The sequence below is a fragment of the Pelophylax lessonae genome (genome assembly GCF_965119305.1).
Source record: "Pelophylax lessonae genome assembly, chromosome: 2".
NCBI classification, from domain to species: domain Eukaryota; kingdom Metazoa; phylum Chordata; class Amphibia; order Anura; family Ranidae; genus Pelophylax; species Pelophylax lessonae.
In genome coordinates this window covers 318996100-319012897 of record NC_138769.1, presented here as the reverse complement: position 1 = coordinate 319012897, position 16798 = coordinate 318996100, and the positions used below count along the sequence as shown (strand labels likewise).

The following is a 16798-nucleotide window of genomic DNA, read 5'->3' as shown; positions in this document are numbered from 1 at the left end:
AGGATTCCTGTGTTCATCACCCACAGAACAGAGATCTGCCGTGTTTACATAGGCAGACCGTAATTCTGTCTCCATGGGGAGCGATTGTGGGTACAGCAACAAACGGTCAAGAGGGAAAAGAACCGCTCAAGTGAGGGGATAGTTCCAAACACATCCAACCCAGGTGCAGGCACGGATCCGCAGTCCTGATAGCAGCAAATGGAAGAGCACAAAAAGCCGCACAACCGGTTGAAGATGCAAAAAGTTAAAATCCAAATTTATTTTGCAGGCAAAAAGATAAAATCATCCAAGATGAAACCATAACAGTCGGAGACATGGGGGGGAAAAGGGGAGCACGGCAGTTGACGCGTTTCACGGAGTCTTCCGCTTAGTCGTAACCATGCTGTACAATACAAGACACTGCAGATACTAAATCCCAATTAGGGGCACACAAACAGCCCAGCAGGAATTGTATGTTTGTTTTTGCTTCACCTTTTGTCCAAAAACGCATAGCAAAAAAGTTCTATAAATGCATATGCGAAAAAGCTTTCAATAAAAATAAGGAAAAAACAGTAGTGATAATATAAAAAGACAGCTGGTAGAAGCCAAAAAACGAACAAAAACAAAGTAAAGGGAGAAAAGAAAAAAGAAAAACGAAGGGAAAAAAAACGAAGGGGAAAAAAAAAAAAACAAGAAAAAGAAAAAGCGATTGTGGGTGCCCGGCAGACATCGTGGCCCCCCAAACCGCTGATTGGCTCCCCTCTAGCCAATCAGCGTGTGCGTGCGCCCACACTAACTGCTACACGATGCGATGTACATGTACGTCGTTTCGCGTAACAGAGCTGACCTGCCTCAGTAAACCTACGACGGCTGGTCGGCAACTAACACCTTCTTCGGGTGAGCCCAATCAGTATACATCCCTTCTTACAAGTGAGGGTAAAAAGGACTTAGGAATTTTTGAGTGTCTGCCTAGATTTAAAATCAGGCATTTCAAGGGATGAGAATTCGGGTAACAGCAACTTAATATTAGTGCAACCACTTGCTAGGAAGCCTACTATGGCCTTCTGTGTCTGAGGCAACCCTGGATAACTCCCCCCGAGAGGACTCATCTACAGAAAATTGCTGATGCTTAACGGCTTCCATTTCATCCAGAAATGACTGCTGAGATTTTCTCCATTGACACAAAGGAAGAGGAAGGGGCCCCTGAAACAGTGGTGTTATCCAATAAAGGCAGGGATTCAGAGCTAATCTGACTCATAACAGACCCATTGAAGGGCAAAATTTTGAGGAGGTTAATTAAGGAATCTGAAGGCCCCATTGTCCCTCTCTCCATCTTTCTCTGCCTGTGAGGAGCCAAGGCTAGCTGAGGAATGATAGGCCTGTATCCAGCAGGAAGCAGTCACTTAGCTGAGAGGAGAGTAGGCCTATGTCAAAACACTAAACTGACAGCACCCTCCAAAAATACACACACCTCTGTACTTGCTGCGCCCTGGTGGACAGAAGTCAACTTGGTTAGTGGTTATAGAAGGCAGGATGCTGCTGTTGAGAAGGGTGAGCAAGGAATCCCCATAGAAGTAAAAGGGACACAAAATGGCTGACCAGCTCATCCCCTTTTAAATAAACCAAAAAGTAGTGTTGCGCCAGTCACGTGCACACATAGTGTAATAAAACTCAAAATCAGTGTCCATACATGTTCCAATGTCCATACAATCAATCAAATAAACGGTGAATCCACGTGTCCAAAAGAATCTTGTGCAAAACGTAATTAGTGCTTTCGTGATTAGTGCAATCCCACCATCAGGTGAATTGGTCTCTCACCTCCACTATAGACCCACTGCTGGGTCAATCACAGAGTTGTATATACACAGGGACCTTCAGATAGTAAAGGCTATGGATAGCCTATCACCTCCAGAGGGATTCTCACCGATAGACATAAAAGGGGAACAAAGGAAGAGATCTAGTGCTCTCTGTATGGTTGCAGTAAACCGCTTTATTGAGTAAAAGGAATGGTACTCACAAAAGGTGGCGCTTCCAAAGCGCATCGCAATCAGCATAAACGGTATCTAGGAAGAGACAGCTGCCAGCACGCAGGCTCTGTCCCCTATACGCGTGACGTCGAAGCCCAACCACAGGCGTTGACTTTCACTGCCATGGTCTATATATCAACCCACAAAAGGAAAAACAGATGTCCTAATGCCAACACTCAACAAACACAAAAGCACTTACCAGTCCATGCTTGTAAGCCCAAACTTCGCCCATCCTGGTAGGCATGCCCCACAGGACCTTCAGAGATTCAACTCCCCTCCAGGAGTATCACTGCCCTGGATCTGTAGAGCACCCTGCCAGGGAGATCACTAGGTATGCTGTACATCAGAGGTCATTGCCTGCAGGAACCAGCACCAAACACTACAGGCTGTCCCCACTCTTGTATGCAGGGGTCTGGGTACAGTTGCTCTTGGCCTGCTGGCAGTAGTGACTGATCCAGATAAGGCCCACTTCTGCCTGTATAGGGGTGTCAGGAACAGGCCCAGAAATGTAGGAACAATCCCTAAAAAGGAGATCTATAGAGAGACTCAAGAAAACATTGATCACCTTCTGACTCTAACACAAAACTGAGGCTTAGCTGAGCTGGGAGGGTTTATGCCTTCATCCAATGTTCATTCATCTGAGAGTGGCAGCATAACCCATGTAGTAATGACTATTAACCACTTGCCGACTGCCAGCAGTACATATACTGCGGCAGGTCGGCTCTGTCCTGTGAAACGACGTACCTGGCGCCCATTCGCCACAGGGGAAGCTGATCTGTGCAAAAGTTATTGCGTCTACAAACTAGGGGAAAGATTTATGTCATTTTTTTTTATTTTTTTTTTTAGTAGTAATGGCGGCGATCAGCGATATCTAGCGGGACTGCGACATTGCGGCGGACAGATCAGACATTGCTGCGACATTGCGGGGGGACCAGTGACATTACTACAGTAATCAGTGCTAAAAATATGCACTGTTACTGTACTAATGGCACTGGCAGGGAAAGGGGTTAACACTATGGGCGATCAAAGGGTTAAATGTGTCCCTTCCTAGGGGGTGCTTTCTAACTGTGTGGGGGATGTACTTATGGAATGAACACAGGGACCTGCGTTCCTAAATAGGAGGAACACAGGAGCCCTGTGTTCATTGCTGACAGACCAGCGGTCTGCCGTTTGTACAACGGCTGACCGCCATTCTGTCTCCACGGGGAGCGATGGCGGGTGCCCGGCGGCAATCGCGGCTGCCAGGGGCACGCGCCGATTGGCTAGAGGGGAGCCAACCAGCGGGTCCGGGGGCCGCGATGTCTGCCAAGCACCCACGATTGCTCCCCATGGAGACAGAATTACGGTCTGCCGATGTAAACACGGCAGACCGCTGCTCTGTGGGTGATGAACACAGGAATCCTATGTTCCTCCTATTTAGGAACACAGGTCTTGTGTTCATTCCATAACTACATCCCCCACACAGTTAGAAAGCATCCAATGGAACACATTTAACCCTTTGATTGCCCATGGTGTTAACTCCTTCCCTTCCAGTGTCATTAGTACAGTAACAGTGCATATTTTTAGCACTGATTATTGTAGGAATGTCACTGGTCCCCACAAATGTGTCAAAAATGTCAGTTAGGTGTCCTATCTGTCCGCCGCAATGTCGCAGTCCCACTAACAAATCGCTGATCGTTGCCATTGCTAGTAAAAAAAATTTAAAAAATGACAAATCTTTCCCCTAGTTTGTAGACGCAATAACTTTTGCGCAAACCAATCAATATACTCTTACTGGGATTTTTTTTTTACCAAATATAACAGAATACATATTGGCCTAAAAGTATGATTTTTAAATGTATTTTATTGGGAATGTTAAATAGCAGAAAGTGAAAAACATTGTCTTTTTTTCAGAATTGTTGCTCTTTTTTTGTTTATAGCGCAAAAAATAAGACATCAATTTTACATCAATTTTATTTGGGTACAGCGTTGCACAACCGCACAATTGTCAGTTAAAGTAACCTAGTGCCAGATCGCAAAAAATGGCCTGGTCATTAAGGGGGAAAACCTTCCCGTCCAGAAGTGGTTAACTGTCCTGTGATGTATGATTAGTAAAATAAAAGTTTAATAAAACAAAAAAAAGAAGATTGCCACAAACAGAAAGGCACAGCTGACATATGTGCAAATTGGGTCTTACCTAGGTAGTTACAAGTGTGGTAAGGGACTCCATGTTATGAGTTAATATTGATAATATTCACAACTCCAAAATGATAAGTTAATAATAACAGAAAATACTCACTTAGAATAGTTCTTTGTTTCCAGGACAGCTTGAGCAATAAGTTTCTGGATGTCAAGTGGAAGCAAAGTCATGTCTCCTAGTACTCGAATACAAACTTCATGCTTCTGAAGCTTATCTCTGTTGCATAGAAAGCCAAAACATAAATAAGCACGCAAAAATATAAAAATACATTTGGATATGTGCAGAGCATTCAAGGACAGATATCCACTTGGTACTAGCGATGCGCAGTACATTTGAAAATTTATATTCCCTGTGTAAGTTGGCTATATACTAGAGATCCATTCAAAATTTTTCATTTTAAGAATGTTTGTTCGTATTTCTAATCATTAGTGGAATCAAATAGACGTTTGCTTTTGAGCACAGTGGCAAGAAAATTTGAAGGAGCAGTATGAACATTTTTTCTCGAATGAACAAATTTCTAAAAGTGTATGTGCTTTTGCATGGCATTCATCCCAAAAATCGAATGTTAAGGCAAACAAAATTTTGGAGTGCATTTGAACATTCAAGTCATTCAATGTACTGAAAATTTACTTCTAGTAGCCAACAAGCCATGTGTTCTTTGCCTTGGGTTTAGATCACATGAGGATGTTGAGAAGCAGAGGCTACGAAATAAAGTGATTTAGTAGCCATGTATCTATTATATATATATATATATATATATATATATATATATATATTAGATTTGGTGTTTTAAATCCACTGCAATTCGGCAGCACAATTATTTTAGCAATTGCTAGATGGGACAGACAGCCTTTTTCACTCCCTCCAAGAGATCAAATAAATACCTGTCAAGCCTCATTTTCCCACCTCTGATCTTTGGCCCTCACTTCCTATCCTGACTTCTCTAACAGGTCCCTATCGTCTTTCCCTGTGGAAAGTCTTGAAATTCTGACACTACCTAGCCTCCCTATCAAAACCCTCTGCAGAGCCTTTTTCCTACGGGAATCAATCTGCGACTAGGTTGGCAAAGTTAAGAAAGTTTGACAGATTTAATCTAATCCTGTCATTCCAAAACAAACATGAGATATATGAGTCAACATAGTTTTACTGGATTGACTTTACCTGTACTAAAAAACGGACAATCATTGGTTTCGCTACCTTCATAATATCCTGCCCATGTGGTTCTCCTTCCCTATCCTCCCCTTCTTTTCATTGACTCGTTCCCCTCCACTCTGACCCCTTCCAATGACAGGCCCTAGCACTAAAACCTGCAACTACACATAAATTAAATGAAAAAAATAAGAAGAAAAAAAATGTATTATACTGCAGCTCACCAATTCTTAGATCTGGTGGCTGCATTGACATTTTTATTATTTTTTTTTTTTGTTCCCTGTACGCTCAGCTGTTCTATACTCTACGCCCTATGCTTGAAAAAGTACATGAGCTTTTTTTTTTTTTTTTGCTCCATTGATTTCAATGATAACACCTGTAAAATGTGTGTTTTCACGTGCAGTTTTATGCTTGCGAAGTGCTAGTTCTCTTAAAGAAATGCTCTCCTCTTCTTGCCCTGCCCATACATGATACACATGCAAAAACACCTGTAACCCAACCGGCTGAACCCAAAAAAAAAACACTTCAGACCGGCTGCAGTACACACGGGCCAATTCCGCCTAACATTCAGCCATGTGTACGAGGCTTTTAGAGTACCGACAAAACCCATTTAACACTGACAGTAGTGCTTAAAATAGTCAGCTTTTATTCATTGATGTAAAACCCTCATCCCAAAAGGGGAAGAAAAAAAAAAAAAAAAACGGTACCAGTAACTGATTCAAAATTCAAAAGTGTTATCTGGATTTTGGCTTTAAAAGAATAAAATTCACCTTTTTTTTTTTTTAAATAAATGCACATCTTTTTGCAAGAAACAAAAATGGGATTTTTGAGTTACAGTAAAATCTATTTCTCTGATGGACACAGCTCCTGAGAATCTTAACCAGTGGGTTATACTGCCCCCTACAGGAGTATGACACTAGGCAGAAAAAAGACTTGACTACACCTATGGGCAGTCCCAGGAGGCATACTCCCCCTCTCTGCTATAGGTACTCAGTTTTGTTACAAGCAGTGTCAGAAGTATTACAACTCCACAGAGAGGCGGGTGCTGTGTCCCTCAACGAACATCAGAGAAATGGATTTTACCGTAGGTCAAAAATCCCATTTTCTCTTTCATTCATTGACGGACACAGCTCCTGAGAATCTTGACCAGTGGGACGTCCCAAAGCAGTGTCAAACATGGAGGGTAGGAACAGCAAACAAAATTCCTAAGGCCAACCAAGTAACAGGAGCTCAACAAAAAGCAACTGGAGCCCACCTGAAACATTACTCCCCCAAAGAGGGAACAGACCCTCTAAACAGCAGCCTGCAAAACCTTGCGGCCAAAAGAAGCATCCACAGATGCCGGCATCCACTTTATAGAATTTTGTAAAAGTGTGCCCCAATAACCAAGTGGCCGCCGTGCAAACCTGCCTCACTGACGCCTGATGACGGAAGGTCCAGGATGCACTGAACGCCCAAGTAGAGTGCTCTTTCACAGGGAAAGGAGGAACCTGACCCTTGATTGAATAGACCTGAGTCACTGTCTGTCTAAAGCATTTTGAAGTGGTCGGAGTAAAATTGGACAGTCCTTTCCGAGACCCATCCGTGAGCACAAATAGTGAGTCTGACTTCGGAAAAGACTCCGTAGCTGCCAGGTACACCCAAATCACATCCAGCGATGAAACGCAATTTCCTTAGGATGTTTTGGCCTGGGACACAGGGAAGGCAACACAATGTCTTCACTCAAATGGAAATCAGAGACTACTTTAGGAAGGAATGACGGATAGGGGAGAAGAACCACCTTATCTTTGTGGACCACCAAGTAAGGGGTGCAACAAGAGAACGCCGCCAATTAGGACACCCTGCGCGCAGAGGTGATCGCCACCAAAAAGGCCACCTTCTGGGACAGAGTAAGCAGGGGGGAATCCCCCAAGGGAGGCTTCTGGAGGACCGAAAGCACCAAGTTCAGATACCAAGGCGGTAAAGGAGACCGCACTGGTGGAGTCAAATGTCGAACCCCTTTAATAGAAGTACACACCAGGGAGTACGTGGCCAAGGGTCATTGAAAGAAGACCGCCAAGGCCGACACCTGGCCCTTGATGTTACTCAAGGCCAATTTCTGCTCAACCCCCCCATTGAAGGAAGGTCAGGACCTGAGCCACCGAAAAAGAGCGAGGGTGAACACCAAGTGACACACACCAAGAAATGTACACTTTCCACATAAAATGGTGGATCTTCCTAGAGGTAGACTTCCTAGCTTTCAGCAGTGTCAGGATTACCGACCCAGGCAAACCTCTATCCTTCAGCGCCTGGCTTTCAACAGCCAAGCCGTCAAAGCCAGTGACTGTAAAGCATGATGGAAGATTGGCCCTGGGGACAACAGATCCTCCCTGAGAGGCAATCTCCCAAGGGATGTCAGCGACGAGCTGCACCAGGTCGGCGTACCAAGACTGGCGAAAGCAGTCCAGGGCCACTAGAATGACCGGAATCCCTTCTGCCTTGATCCTGCGCAAGAGTCTTGGCAGAAGCTGGAGAGGAGGGTAGGCGTTGATCAGACGATACTGGCCCCGTGGGGCCATCAGCGCATCTGTGGCGTCCGCCAGAGGATCCTGTGACCGTGCCACAAACCTCTGAACCCCTCTGTTGAGCCGAGACTCCCAGCAGATCCACCTTGGGGGTGCCCCACCAGAGACATACCTGATGAAACACCTCTGGATGAAAGGACCACTCCCCTTGGTCCAACGCCTGACGACTGAGATAACCCGCCTGCAACTTTTCCACCCCTGGAATATATACGGCGGAGAGGGCCTGAACAAAGCATTCTGCCCACCGTAGGAATGCCGGCTACCTCCAGAGCTGCCAACACACCTCTTGTTCCACCCTGGTGACTGACATAAGCCATGGCCGTGACATTGCCCAACTGAATTTGCACTGGACACCCCTGAAGACGATCCGTCCAATGATCAAGGCACAGCCAGGACATTGATTGGAATTATGGAGCCTTCCAGTGTCCAAACACCCTGAGCGGAGCTCCGACCCAGGACACCTCCCCACCCAGACAGACTGGCATCCATGGTGACCACTGTCCAATACAAGGGGATAAAGGATTTGCCCTGGATCTGATTGTCCAGAGACTTCAGACACTTGTCCCATTTGGTCAGGTTTTCCCTTTTGCAGGGACCTCATATGGAACTGTGCAAACGAACCACCTCGAAGGTAGAAACCCTGGCCCAGCATCAGCATACAAGTCGGGAGGGAAGACCATCTGATGGGCAGCAAGAGACGATTTGCTGCATGCAATTTCTGGAGTTTATCCAGAGGAAGGAACACTCTGGCTAGAGCCGAGTCCAGAGTCAGACCCAGATAATCTAACTTTTTGGAGGGAACCAGAGCAGACTTCTGGTAATTCAAGAGCCAGCGGAACTCCCTCAGAGTCCATATAGTGATCTCCACGTTGTTAACTAGAGCAGCAGAGGACTCCACTTGCAGAAGGAGGTCGTCCAGGTAGCCCAGTACTAGTCTTGTGAAGACCCAAGCAGCAGAGGCGAGACCAAAGGGTAACGCCACGAGCTGATAACTGTTCCCCTCCCACAGCAAAGCAGAGGAAGCGCTGGTGATGGACACATATTGGAACGTGCAAGTAAGCGTCCTGGATGTTGATAGAGGCAAGGAAATTCCCCTGAAGCAGGGGTGCCACTACCGTGCCAATGGACTCCATTCTGAACTTCTGTACTCGCGCAAAGCAGTTCAGGAGCTTGAGATACAGAATTGGACGCACCTTGCCCTCTTTCTTTCGGACTGTGAACAGGTTTCCAATAAAACCCCTGAAAACGTCCTGAGGTTGGAACCGGGACAATCACACCTTGAAGCAACAGGTCTTGCACTGCCCCAAAGAGAGTTTGTAATCGGTCCGAGCACAGGTGCACATTGGAGGGAAAGAACCTTTCCAGAGGGTAAGAACAAAACTCGATCTTGTAGCCAGACCGTATCACTTAGTGGACCCATTTGTCTTGCTTCAAGGAGGTCCATGGGTCCGAAAACGCCAGCGGTTGTCAAACAAAGTCCCCTGTGTGATCGGACCGACTCTCCTCTTCTACCTTCCCCACAGTTTCCTGGCCGACCACTTCTGGCAGAAGCAGTACGGTCTTTTTATGGACATCAGAGGCTGGGAGGAGAATTGGCTCCCGTTCAATCCCTCCTGCTGGCGGCACCCGCTCTCCCCTCCAATTTGGCTCCACACTCGCCCTCAGCATATTTTGAGGGCTGCTCTAGACTAAATGAGCACTTAACCCTTGCAGTGCATGACACAGTGCAAATGAAAGCAAGGTAAATTTGTAATGGGGTAATGATCAGCTGCAGGAAGACCACTAGAAACTAAAATGACTAGTCCTTTATCCTCTGCTTGCTACTTTTTTTTTTTTTAGCACAGCATCGATACTTCAAAAACGCTTTGAAGATGAAAGCTTTAAAAAAAAAAACAATGTAGAGAATGAGGAAAAAATAGAAAAATATGTGCAGTTAATTGGTTTATTTACCTTCACCAGGATTCTTAAATGTAATCTTTTGTACCTAAATAGCAATTAGAGTTGCTTAAATCTATCCCTAAAACTATTTCCCATCTTTATCTTCTGTACCACATATCAAACAGTACTAATCTGTGGGATTATAAACTTACACTGTTCTGCAACCCTCTAACTTACTTTTCTTCCAGAAGACGGGTAAACTTTTGGCGAGCTAGTTCCATCAAGCCTTCGACCTCCTCCTTTGAACGCTTAAAATTCTCAATGCTGAAAGCATAAACGGTCACTTCACAAATGCCGAGGTTTAAACACCAACGCAGTGTCTATGGACAGGAAGATTAATAGAAGATTTGTAATGATCGTTCTTTAAAACTATGTGATTATGTAACCAAGCGCTCTAGAATACAATGCAAAACTCATAAGCAGCCACAGGACTTCACAGCAACCTAACAGCAGGATTTCTTTGACAATAAAAGACATTGAGGGTCAAATAGATCAGGAATTACAAGTACTGATTATACAATAAACTACTTTAAAAACTTGAAGAAGAACCATCATAAAAAAAAAAAATCCAATTGTTCTTTTTATTGCATTTTTACTGTTCTAAAGCCAATAGATGGAGCGATTTACTTTCCTCCAAAGTAAAGGGGGAGGGGGGGTTTGTGGGAAGCTGCTATCAATGATCGCATGTAAAATTTGACAGGCTGGTTGTACCCAAGTTGATCGATCAACTTGGGTACATTAATCTCTTTAACAGGTCTGCTATAAACCTTTTAATTTAATTTAGAGAGATCACTATGTGTGTGTGTGTATGGTGTAGTGGTTCGTTGTATGTAGCTGTTCGGTTGCCTTGTTTATTTTTTATATGTTTGTTGTTTATGTTTATATTTTCATTGGTGCTACGACTGGCCCAGATTTATTGTACAACGAACTGGGACTATTTTTACACTGTCTGATTCTCTGTTATGTTTTTCCAAAATGGATTTGATCTCTGGGAAGCTGAAAGAATATAACCATCCTTTAGGTGGGAATAAAGGCAAGAAGAATTTTGATGGCACAATTGTGGGAACGATTGGGATGGTTTGAGCTCTCTTGCATTAGGAAAAAATGTCTTGGTAAACCACATAATAACTTGCAAATGGAGGGGTGACCTTGGAGACAGCTAGAAAAGAAGACTTGACTGACAAGTCTTGGGTGAGGCATATGGAGCGACAGTAGGGCTCCCAGACAAGGAACTGAAAGAAAGACTAGACTAATCTAGCAAAAGGGAGATTGTCCTTTTTTGTCAACAGTAGATACCAGAGGCCTTGGGACTGATGTCAGGCCTTTTTTTTCGTTATAATTTAAGGGGCACGGAAAAGGTTGGTGCCAAACAAGGAGAAAAAGGCTTTCACAGGCAAGATCTGTCTCTGGAGTATTCCTTTAAGTAAATATCTGTTTGTGTGGCCAAGGGGACCAGATCATTGAGCGTAGTGAGGATTGTACATCCAGTCAGTTTGTCTTTATTATGCTTGGACAAACCCAGTCAGAAGGTGGCTGTGAGCGCCTTGTTATTCCAAGCCAGTTCAGCCATGAGAGTTTGAAACTGGATAGCATACCCTCCCACTGTAAATGATATTAGGTGGAGACATAGGAGGGCACTTGCTGCAGGTTAGCCTTGAGCAGGCTCATTAAAGGTTCTATGGAGGATACACAGAAGGCAACAATGTTGCTGGTTACAGAATTGCCTTTTTCCCATTGTGGGGATACCCAGACTAAGGTTCTCCCAGAGAGCAGGATAATTAGACAGACCACTTTAGTATGGTCCATAGGGAAGTTCTGTGGCTGTAGCTTGAAGTGAATAATTATGAGTTTTATAAACTTACAGCAACCATTGGGATCTCCGGAGAAGCATGGAGGTCAGAGGTGAGACGTTCACACCAGAAGGCATGTGGTGAGCCCGAAGGTTCAGTAGCAAGCGCAAGCACGCCTAGAGTGTATGGAGGGGTTAAAAAATCTTTCTTACTGGGCACTGGGTCTTTGGAAGGGGTGCTCATTATGATTGAGCAAGCTGTCATGTAGAAGGGTTTGTAATCACAAGGAAAGTCACAGTTTTGGAGAAATGGGAGCAGACCCGAGGCTGTGTGGAGTCACAGTGTGCACCAGAGACACAGAGATCACTGGGGAGACCAGGATCCATGGAGGCAAAGGGGTTGCTGGAGAACAATGGAGGGGGGGGGGCACTTGAGGTACAGGAGTGCAGAGGTCACAGAGTCTCTGGAGGCACAGAAGTCTCAGTGGACACGAAGGTAACAATTAGACGCTGGAGGCACAGGGGAGCTTGGCTTAGCTGTAGCAACATGTTGCTCAAATGCCAAGCAATGCATCGCCTAGCCCTTTAAGGCGGCACTTTTTTCCCAGATTTCTCACTGCACTCTGAATGAAACCCAAAGTGCTGCTGGTTATGCGCCAGAGAGGAGACTCAGCCAGAATCAGAGAGGACATGTAAAACCATTAATGCACTGCCTATCCTATGGTGGGAGGAATGCTTACTCATCGTACTGTATCTAGAGAGGAGCAGTGTTGTCTCCCTGGGACAGAAAGTGTGTTAGGACTAGAGAGCACCTTCTCAATAAAATAGGGGGTAGCTGCTCTGTAGTTCACTTGGGCAGGGCTGATACCACTACCTGCAAAAACGCTGCAGAATGCACAAGAACTTGCACTGGATATCTGGCAGGATCAACAAGTAGCTTCTTGCACTTACTGACCAGATAGAATTAAGTGCTTTCCATTGTATATTTTTTGTTTTGTAATTTAATTTTATTGCGTTTTGTATGAAGACACAAATGTTACAAGAAAAAAGCAGGTAAAAATAGTTAGCTCTGACAAGTTACTCTTTGTGCCCCACTTCATTGCCTGTTGCATCAACCTCTAATGTAATGTAGGACAATGTAAACATTAAAACAGCCCAGTAGCACCAATAGAGAAACGTCAGAGTTCAAAATGCACAAATAAGCAGTAAATTGCACCAGGGACAAACACAACTATACCCCAGCAGCAGGAGATGTTCTAAGTGGGACCCCAAATAGGTAAAAGGTTCCCATCAGTATATAACGTAATAAGAACAAACAACCTTAGTAAGCGTATGAGCATATATTTAACTTGGAGAAATAGAGAAATTAAATGCTCGAGTTTAAATCTCAGTTCAGTGTTGCCATGAGGTTTCCAACCAAGGATACCAGATCTTCTCAAATTTGGTTAATCATCCCGAACTGTTATAAGTAGCCTTATATTATGAAAGGACTGAGTAAACCAAGGTTTACCATTTATCCATAGTGGCATAGAACAGAGACCAAGGAATGTCCTGAGTGTTATTTTTAAACAACCAGAGGGTCAATCAAGCCTAGAAGATACACCCCTGAATCCAGTGGAACCCTAATGTTGGTGAGCTCAGAGATGTGCAGTATTTCAGGATCTAGCAATAACCCCACAGGTTCACAAAATATGAATGAAACCCACATATGTGGAAGAACACCTCCAGCACATGTTGGGGCATCCAGACGATATCTTTCCCAGTCGGGTAGGTGTGAAATAACACCGGTTGGCAATTTTAAATTTGAGCACTCTATCTTTACCCAAGATCAGTGTTTGGAATGGATAATCCCAAGCATCATCCCAATCATCAGAGTCCAGAATCGTGACATCTTATAACCATGTCTCTCTACATTTCTGTAAATCTGGATGTGTAGAATGTTGTAATACCTTCTATATGTTCAAGTGGGTCTTAGACAACGAGTGAGATAGTAAAAGGATTCAATCCTAGTAGTGGTGGATAGACTAGATTTAACTCGGACGAATTGGGAACTACAGGCCTGGTGAAGCTGAATGTAGCAAAATAAATACCAGCTTGGGAGAGAAAGACGCTCTTTGTACAGATAACAAGAGAAGTTTATTATGAGCAAATAAATTTGCAATAAACGTTATACCCTCTTGTTGCCCATAGGACTGCTTCCAGGATCTCCTGCAGATGGGAAATATTAGGATTGTTCCACAGGAGTATGAGGGGACTATTGATGAGGGGGGAAGAAAAAGAAAAACCATTATGAAGGACTTGAGTCCTAGTTCATTCTCTAATCTTTGTTCTCATGGTGCGGGTTAGGTCGAATGGAGAGTGGCAGCCCCTATATAAAAGCGCCTGGAGCACCGCATAGGACCCCGGAGCTGCAGCCCCCACCCCCACTGAAGCGTTATCCTGCTAAAAAGTATTGGAAAAAATTAGGAAGGGTTAAATCTCCTGAAGAAGGTGGCTGGTTTAGAAAGGTTAAACTAAGCCTTAGGAGCTTGTGGTTTAACAGAAAGGAAGATATTTGTGAATCAAGCTGTTTAGAGAGGGATGGTGGATTCCAAACAGGGGCATTTCTAAGGATATAAATAAAGAGGGGAAAAGTTTCACCTTAATTAAACGGATCATGCCTATGAAAGACAAAAGGTTACAAATTTCCAGATTTCAAATTTGACTTTAGGCTACATTCACATCTGAGCGTAGCGTTTTCGCGCGATTTTTACCGCGATTTACAGGCGTTTTTAGATTGAATAGAGACCAATGGAAAACGCCTGTAATCTGCCCAAAAAAAAGCTCCTGTACTTTTTTGAGCGTTGGGCGTTTTGCTCACAGTGTCAAAATGCTCAGATGTGAACAGGGGCCATTGAAATGAATAGGATTTGTCTTGTTGGGCGTTTTGAGAGCTGATCCTAGAGCAGAAAAACGCCCCAAAACGCCTACATGTGAACGGAGCCTTAGTGAGGTTCAAAAGGGGCATAATTTTCAGGGGGACAAAATCAACAACGCCAAATATCTGTATACACAAATACTTAATCTGAGTTACCCACTAGAGGGGTAAAGTCTGGTCCTGCGCCAATGCAGGAATAGGTTCAGTTAGCAGTATTTTTGATTTAGCTCAATTTATTTAAAGAGCAGAAAGTTAAAGTCCAGCGTAAAAGCAGATCTTTGGGTCCTGTAGACACAATAACATGTCTTCTGCATACAGTGCTACTTTTTTTTTCAACTGGTTTACCATAAGCGCTTTCACTTGGGGATTTGATTGGAGCACCACAGCCAGGGGTTCCATCCCGAGGGAGTAAAGGGGTAGGGATCAAGAGCCAACCCTGCTTAATACGCACACACACACCAGCAGTTTTGACAAAAACGTGTTATCCATTTTTAAAAATGTTTGGGGAGCATGGTATAACAGGTTAATTCAACAAAGGAAGGAAGGGCTAAATCCCACAGTCCAGGAGAACATGCACATATACCTCCAATCGACCAAGTCGAATGCTTTGTCAATATCAAGCATGGCCACGATCCTATTGCCCTAGTTGGCATGTGGAAAACAGAGGTTGTAAACAGCCTACATATATAAATGTCAGTGGTTTTCTGAGAAATTAATCCAGTTTGATCCAAATTCATCAAGGTCTTAATCATCCAGGGCAGCTGGGATGCCAAAACCTCAGTTTCAATGGTATTTTTTTAACAGACCAAAAGAGAGCAAATAATGTTAATTGCTTAAAGGGTAACTTCACTTTTGTGGGGGAAAAAAAAAAATCAGCAAATAAAGAAAAACAATAGAGCGTAATACAATTGCGACACAATCATACTGTAATTGAATGTTATTAAAAATTACCTTACCTTTTCAATCATCTGTTGTAATTTTGTGAAAATGCAATGCAATATGGCTACCTGGAGCTATTCTTTACACAGAATATGTACTGACCACACCCCAGAAACATAATTTCCTGCTTGTGTGATTGACTGACTCATTTTCCCAGAAGTCTGCCTAAGATTTCTGGCATCCTCTGCAACAACAATGTCATTTATGGTGAGATACTCCCAATAGAAACATGTCTAAAAGGGATGCAGGCCCAGCAGCTTTCCTCATTAGGGCCCTGCAGCTGCCACAGCTGACAGATAATTATGAAACCACTCCCATTTGACCCACTCAGCACAGAGGCACAGAGGAACAAACAATGATTTCTTCAGAATAAAAAAAAAGGTAGGAATCTGCAATCAAGTTTGTAAAAAAAATCCCTACAATGTACAGAGATCACCCAGAGGGGAATGTTTTTTCTCAACAAAAGTAGAGTTATGCTTTAAGTTTACATACACTTTAAAAAAAAAAATCTGAAAGACTACAAAATCCAGAGCATATGACCTATTAATTTAGCAAAACGTAGAGGGTTTCCCAGAACATGGATCAAAAATGACAGATTACCACTGCAATACTTACAGTAAATTCTGCTACTGTGTTGCAACCTAAAAACACAATTATTTCCTGTGGGAACCATTTTCTGTTTTTCTTTTACTGAACTTCAGTACAACGCCAAGCATTCCAAAGAGCCAAGTGATACTGTTGGATAAATGGACATTGGGAGGCAGGGGCTCTATGATATTAAAGGATAAGTTCACCTTTCGTAACATGTTACACCCATATTCAGGGTGTGACATATAACATGTTACAAACGAACCAACTCCGTAACTCCCCAATCCCAGCTGTGACAGCTAGCAGGGTTCTTCTCCCTCCCCGCTAGCGGTCACAATTTTAAACAAAAGTGGCTGTGCGGGGCTCTGGCCACGTCTCTGATTGACAGGGCTCTGTGCAGGGAAAAACAGACTTCGCGGTTGTCGGCTTGTAGTTTTCAATGAACTACCACGGCGCTGTGGGGCTTCATGCTTCCTGTCAGATTGTATCAGCTTACCCGTACGGGATGTACGGGTAAGCAGATACACTGGCAGATCTCCTGGAGACCTGCAAGGCACCAGCGATCACTGGTGCAATGCTTTACAGGCACCAAAAAAATAAATAAATGCACATTTTTTTACCTGCAAAAAAAAATAAAATGTGCATTTATTATTTTTTCCAAAAAGTGAACATATCTTTTAAGGCACAGAGAGACCCCTGTTCAAATAGTAGACTTCCATGACATTGGAT

At 43.8% G+C, this 16798-nt stretch overlaps 1 protein-coding gene across 2 annotated transcripts in view; it reads right to left on the bottom strand.

Annotated features, from left to right (window-relative positions):
- The window catches only part of DHDDS (dehydrodolichyl diphosphate synthase subunit), a 67094-nt gene that overhangs the window by 37241 nt on the left and 13055 nt on the right, over nucleotides 1–16798 (bottom strand). For both annotated transcript variants that reach the window (XM_082244689.1, XM_082244690.1), the window contains exons 4-5: nucleotides 10014–10156; nucleotides 4285–4401 (exon numbers count right to left, since the gene is read on the bottom strand). In XM_082244689.1, coding sequence (XP_082100815.1) covers nucleotides 4285–4401; nucleotides 10014–10156 — 260 coding nt within the window. The remainder of the gene's footprint in view (nucleotides 1–4284; nucleotides 4402–10013; nucleotides 10157–16798) is intronic.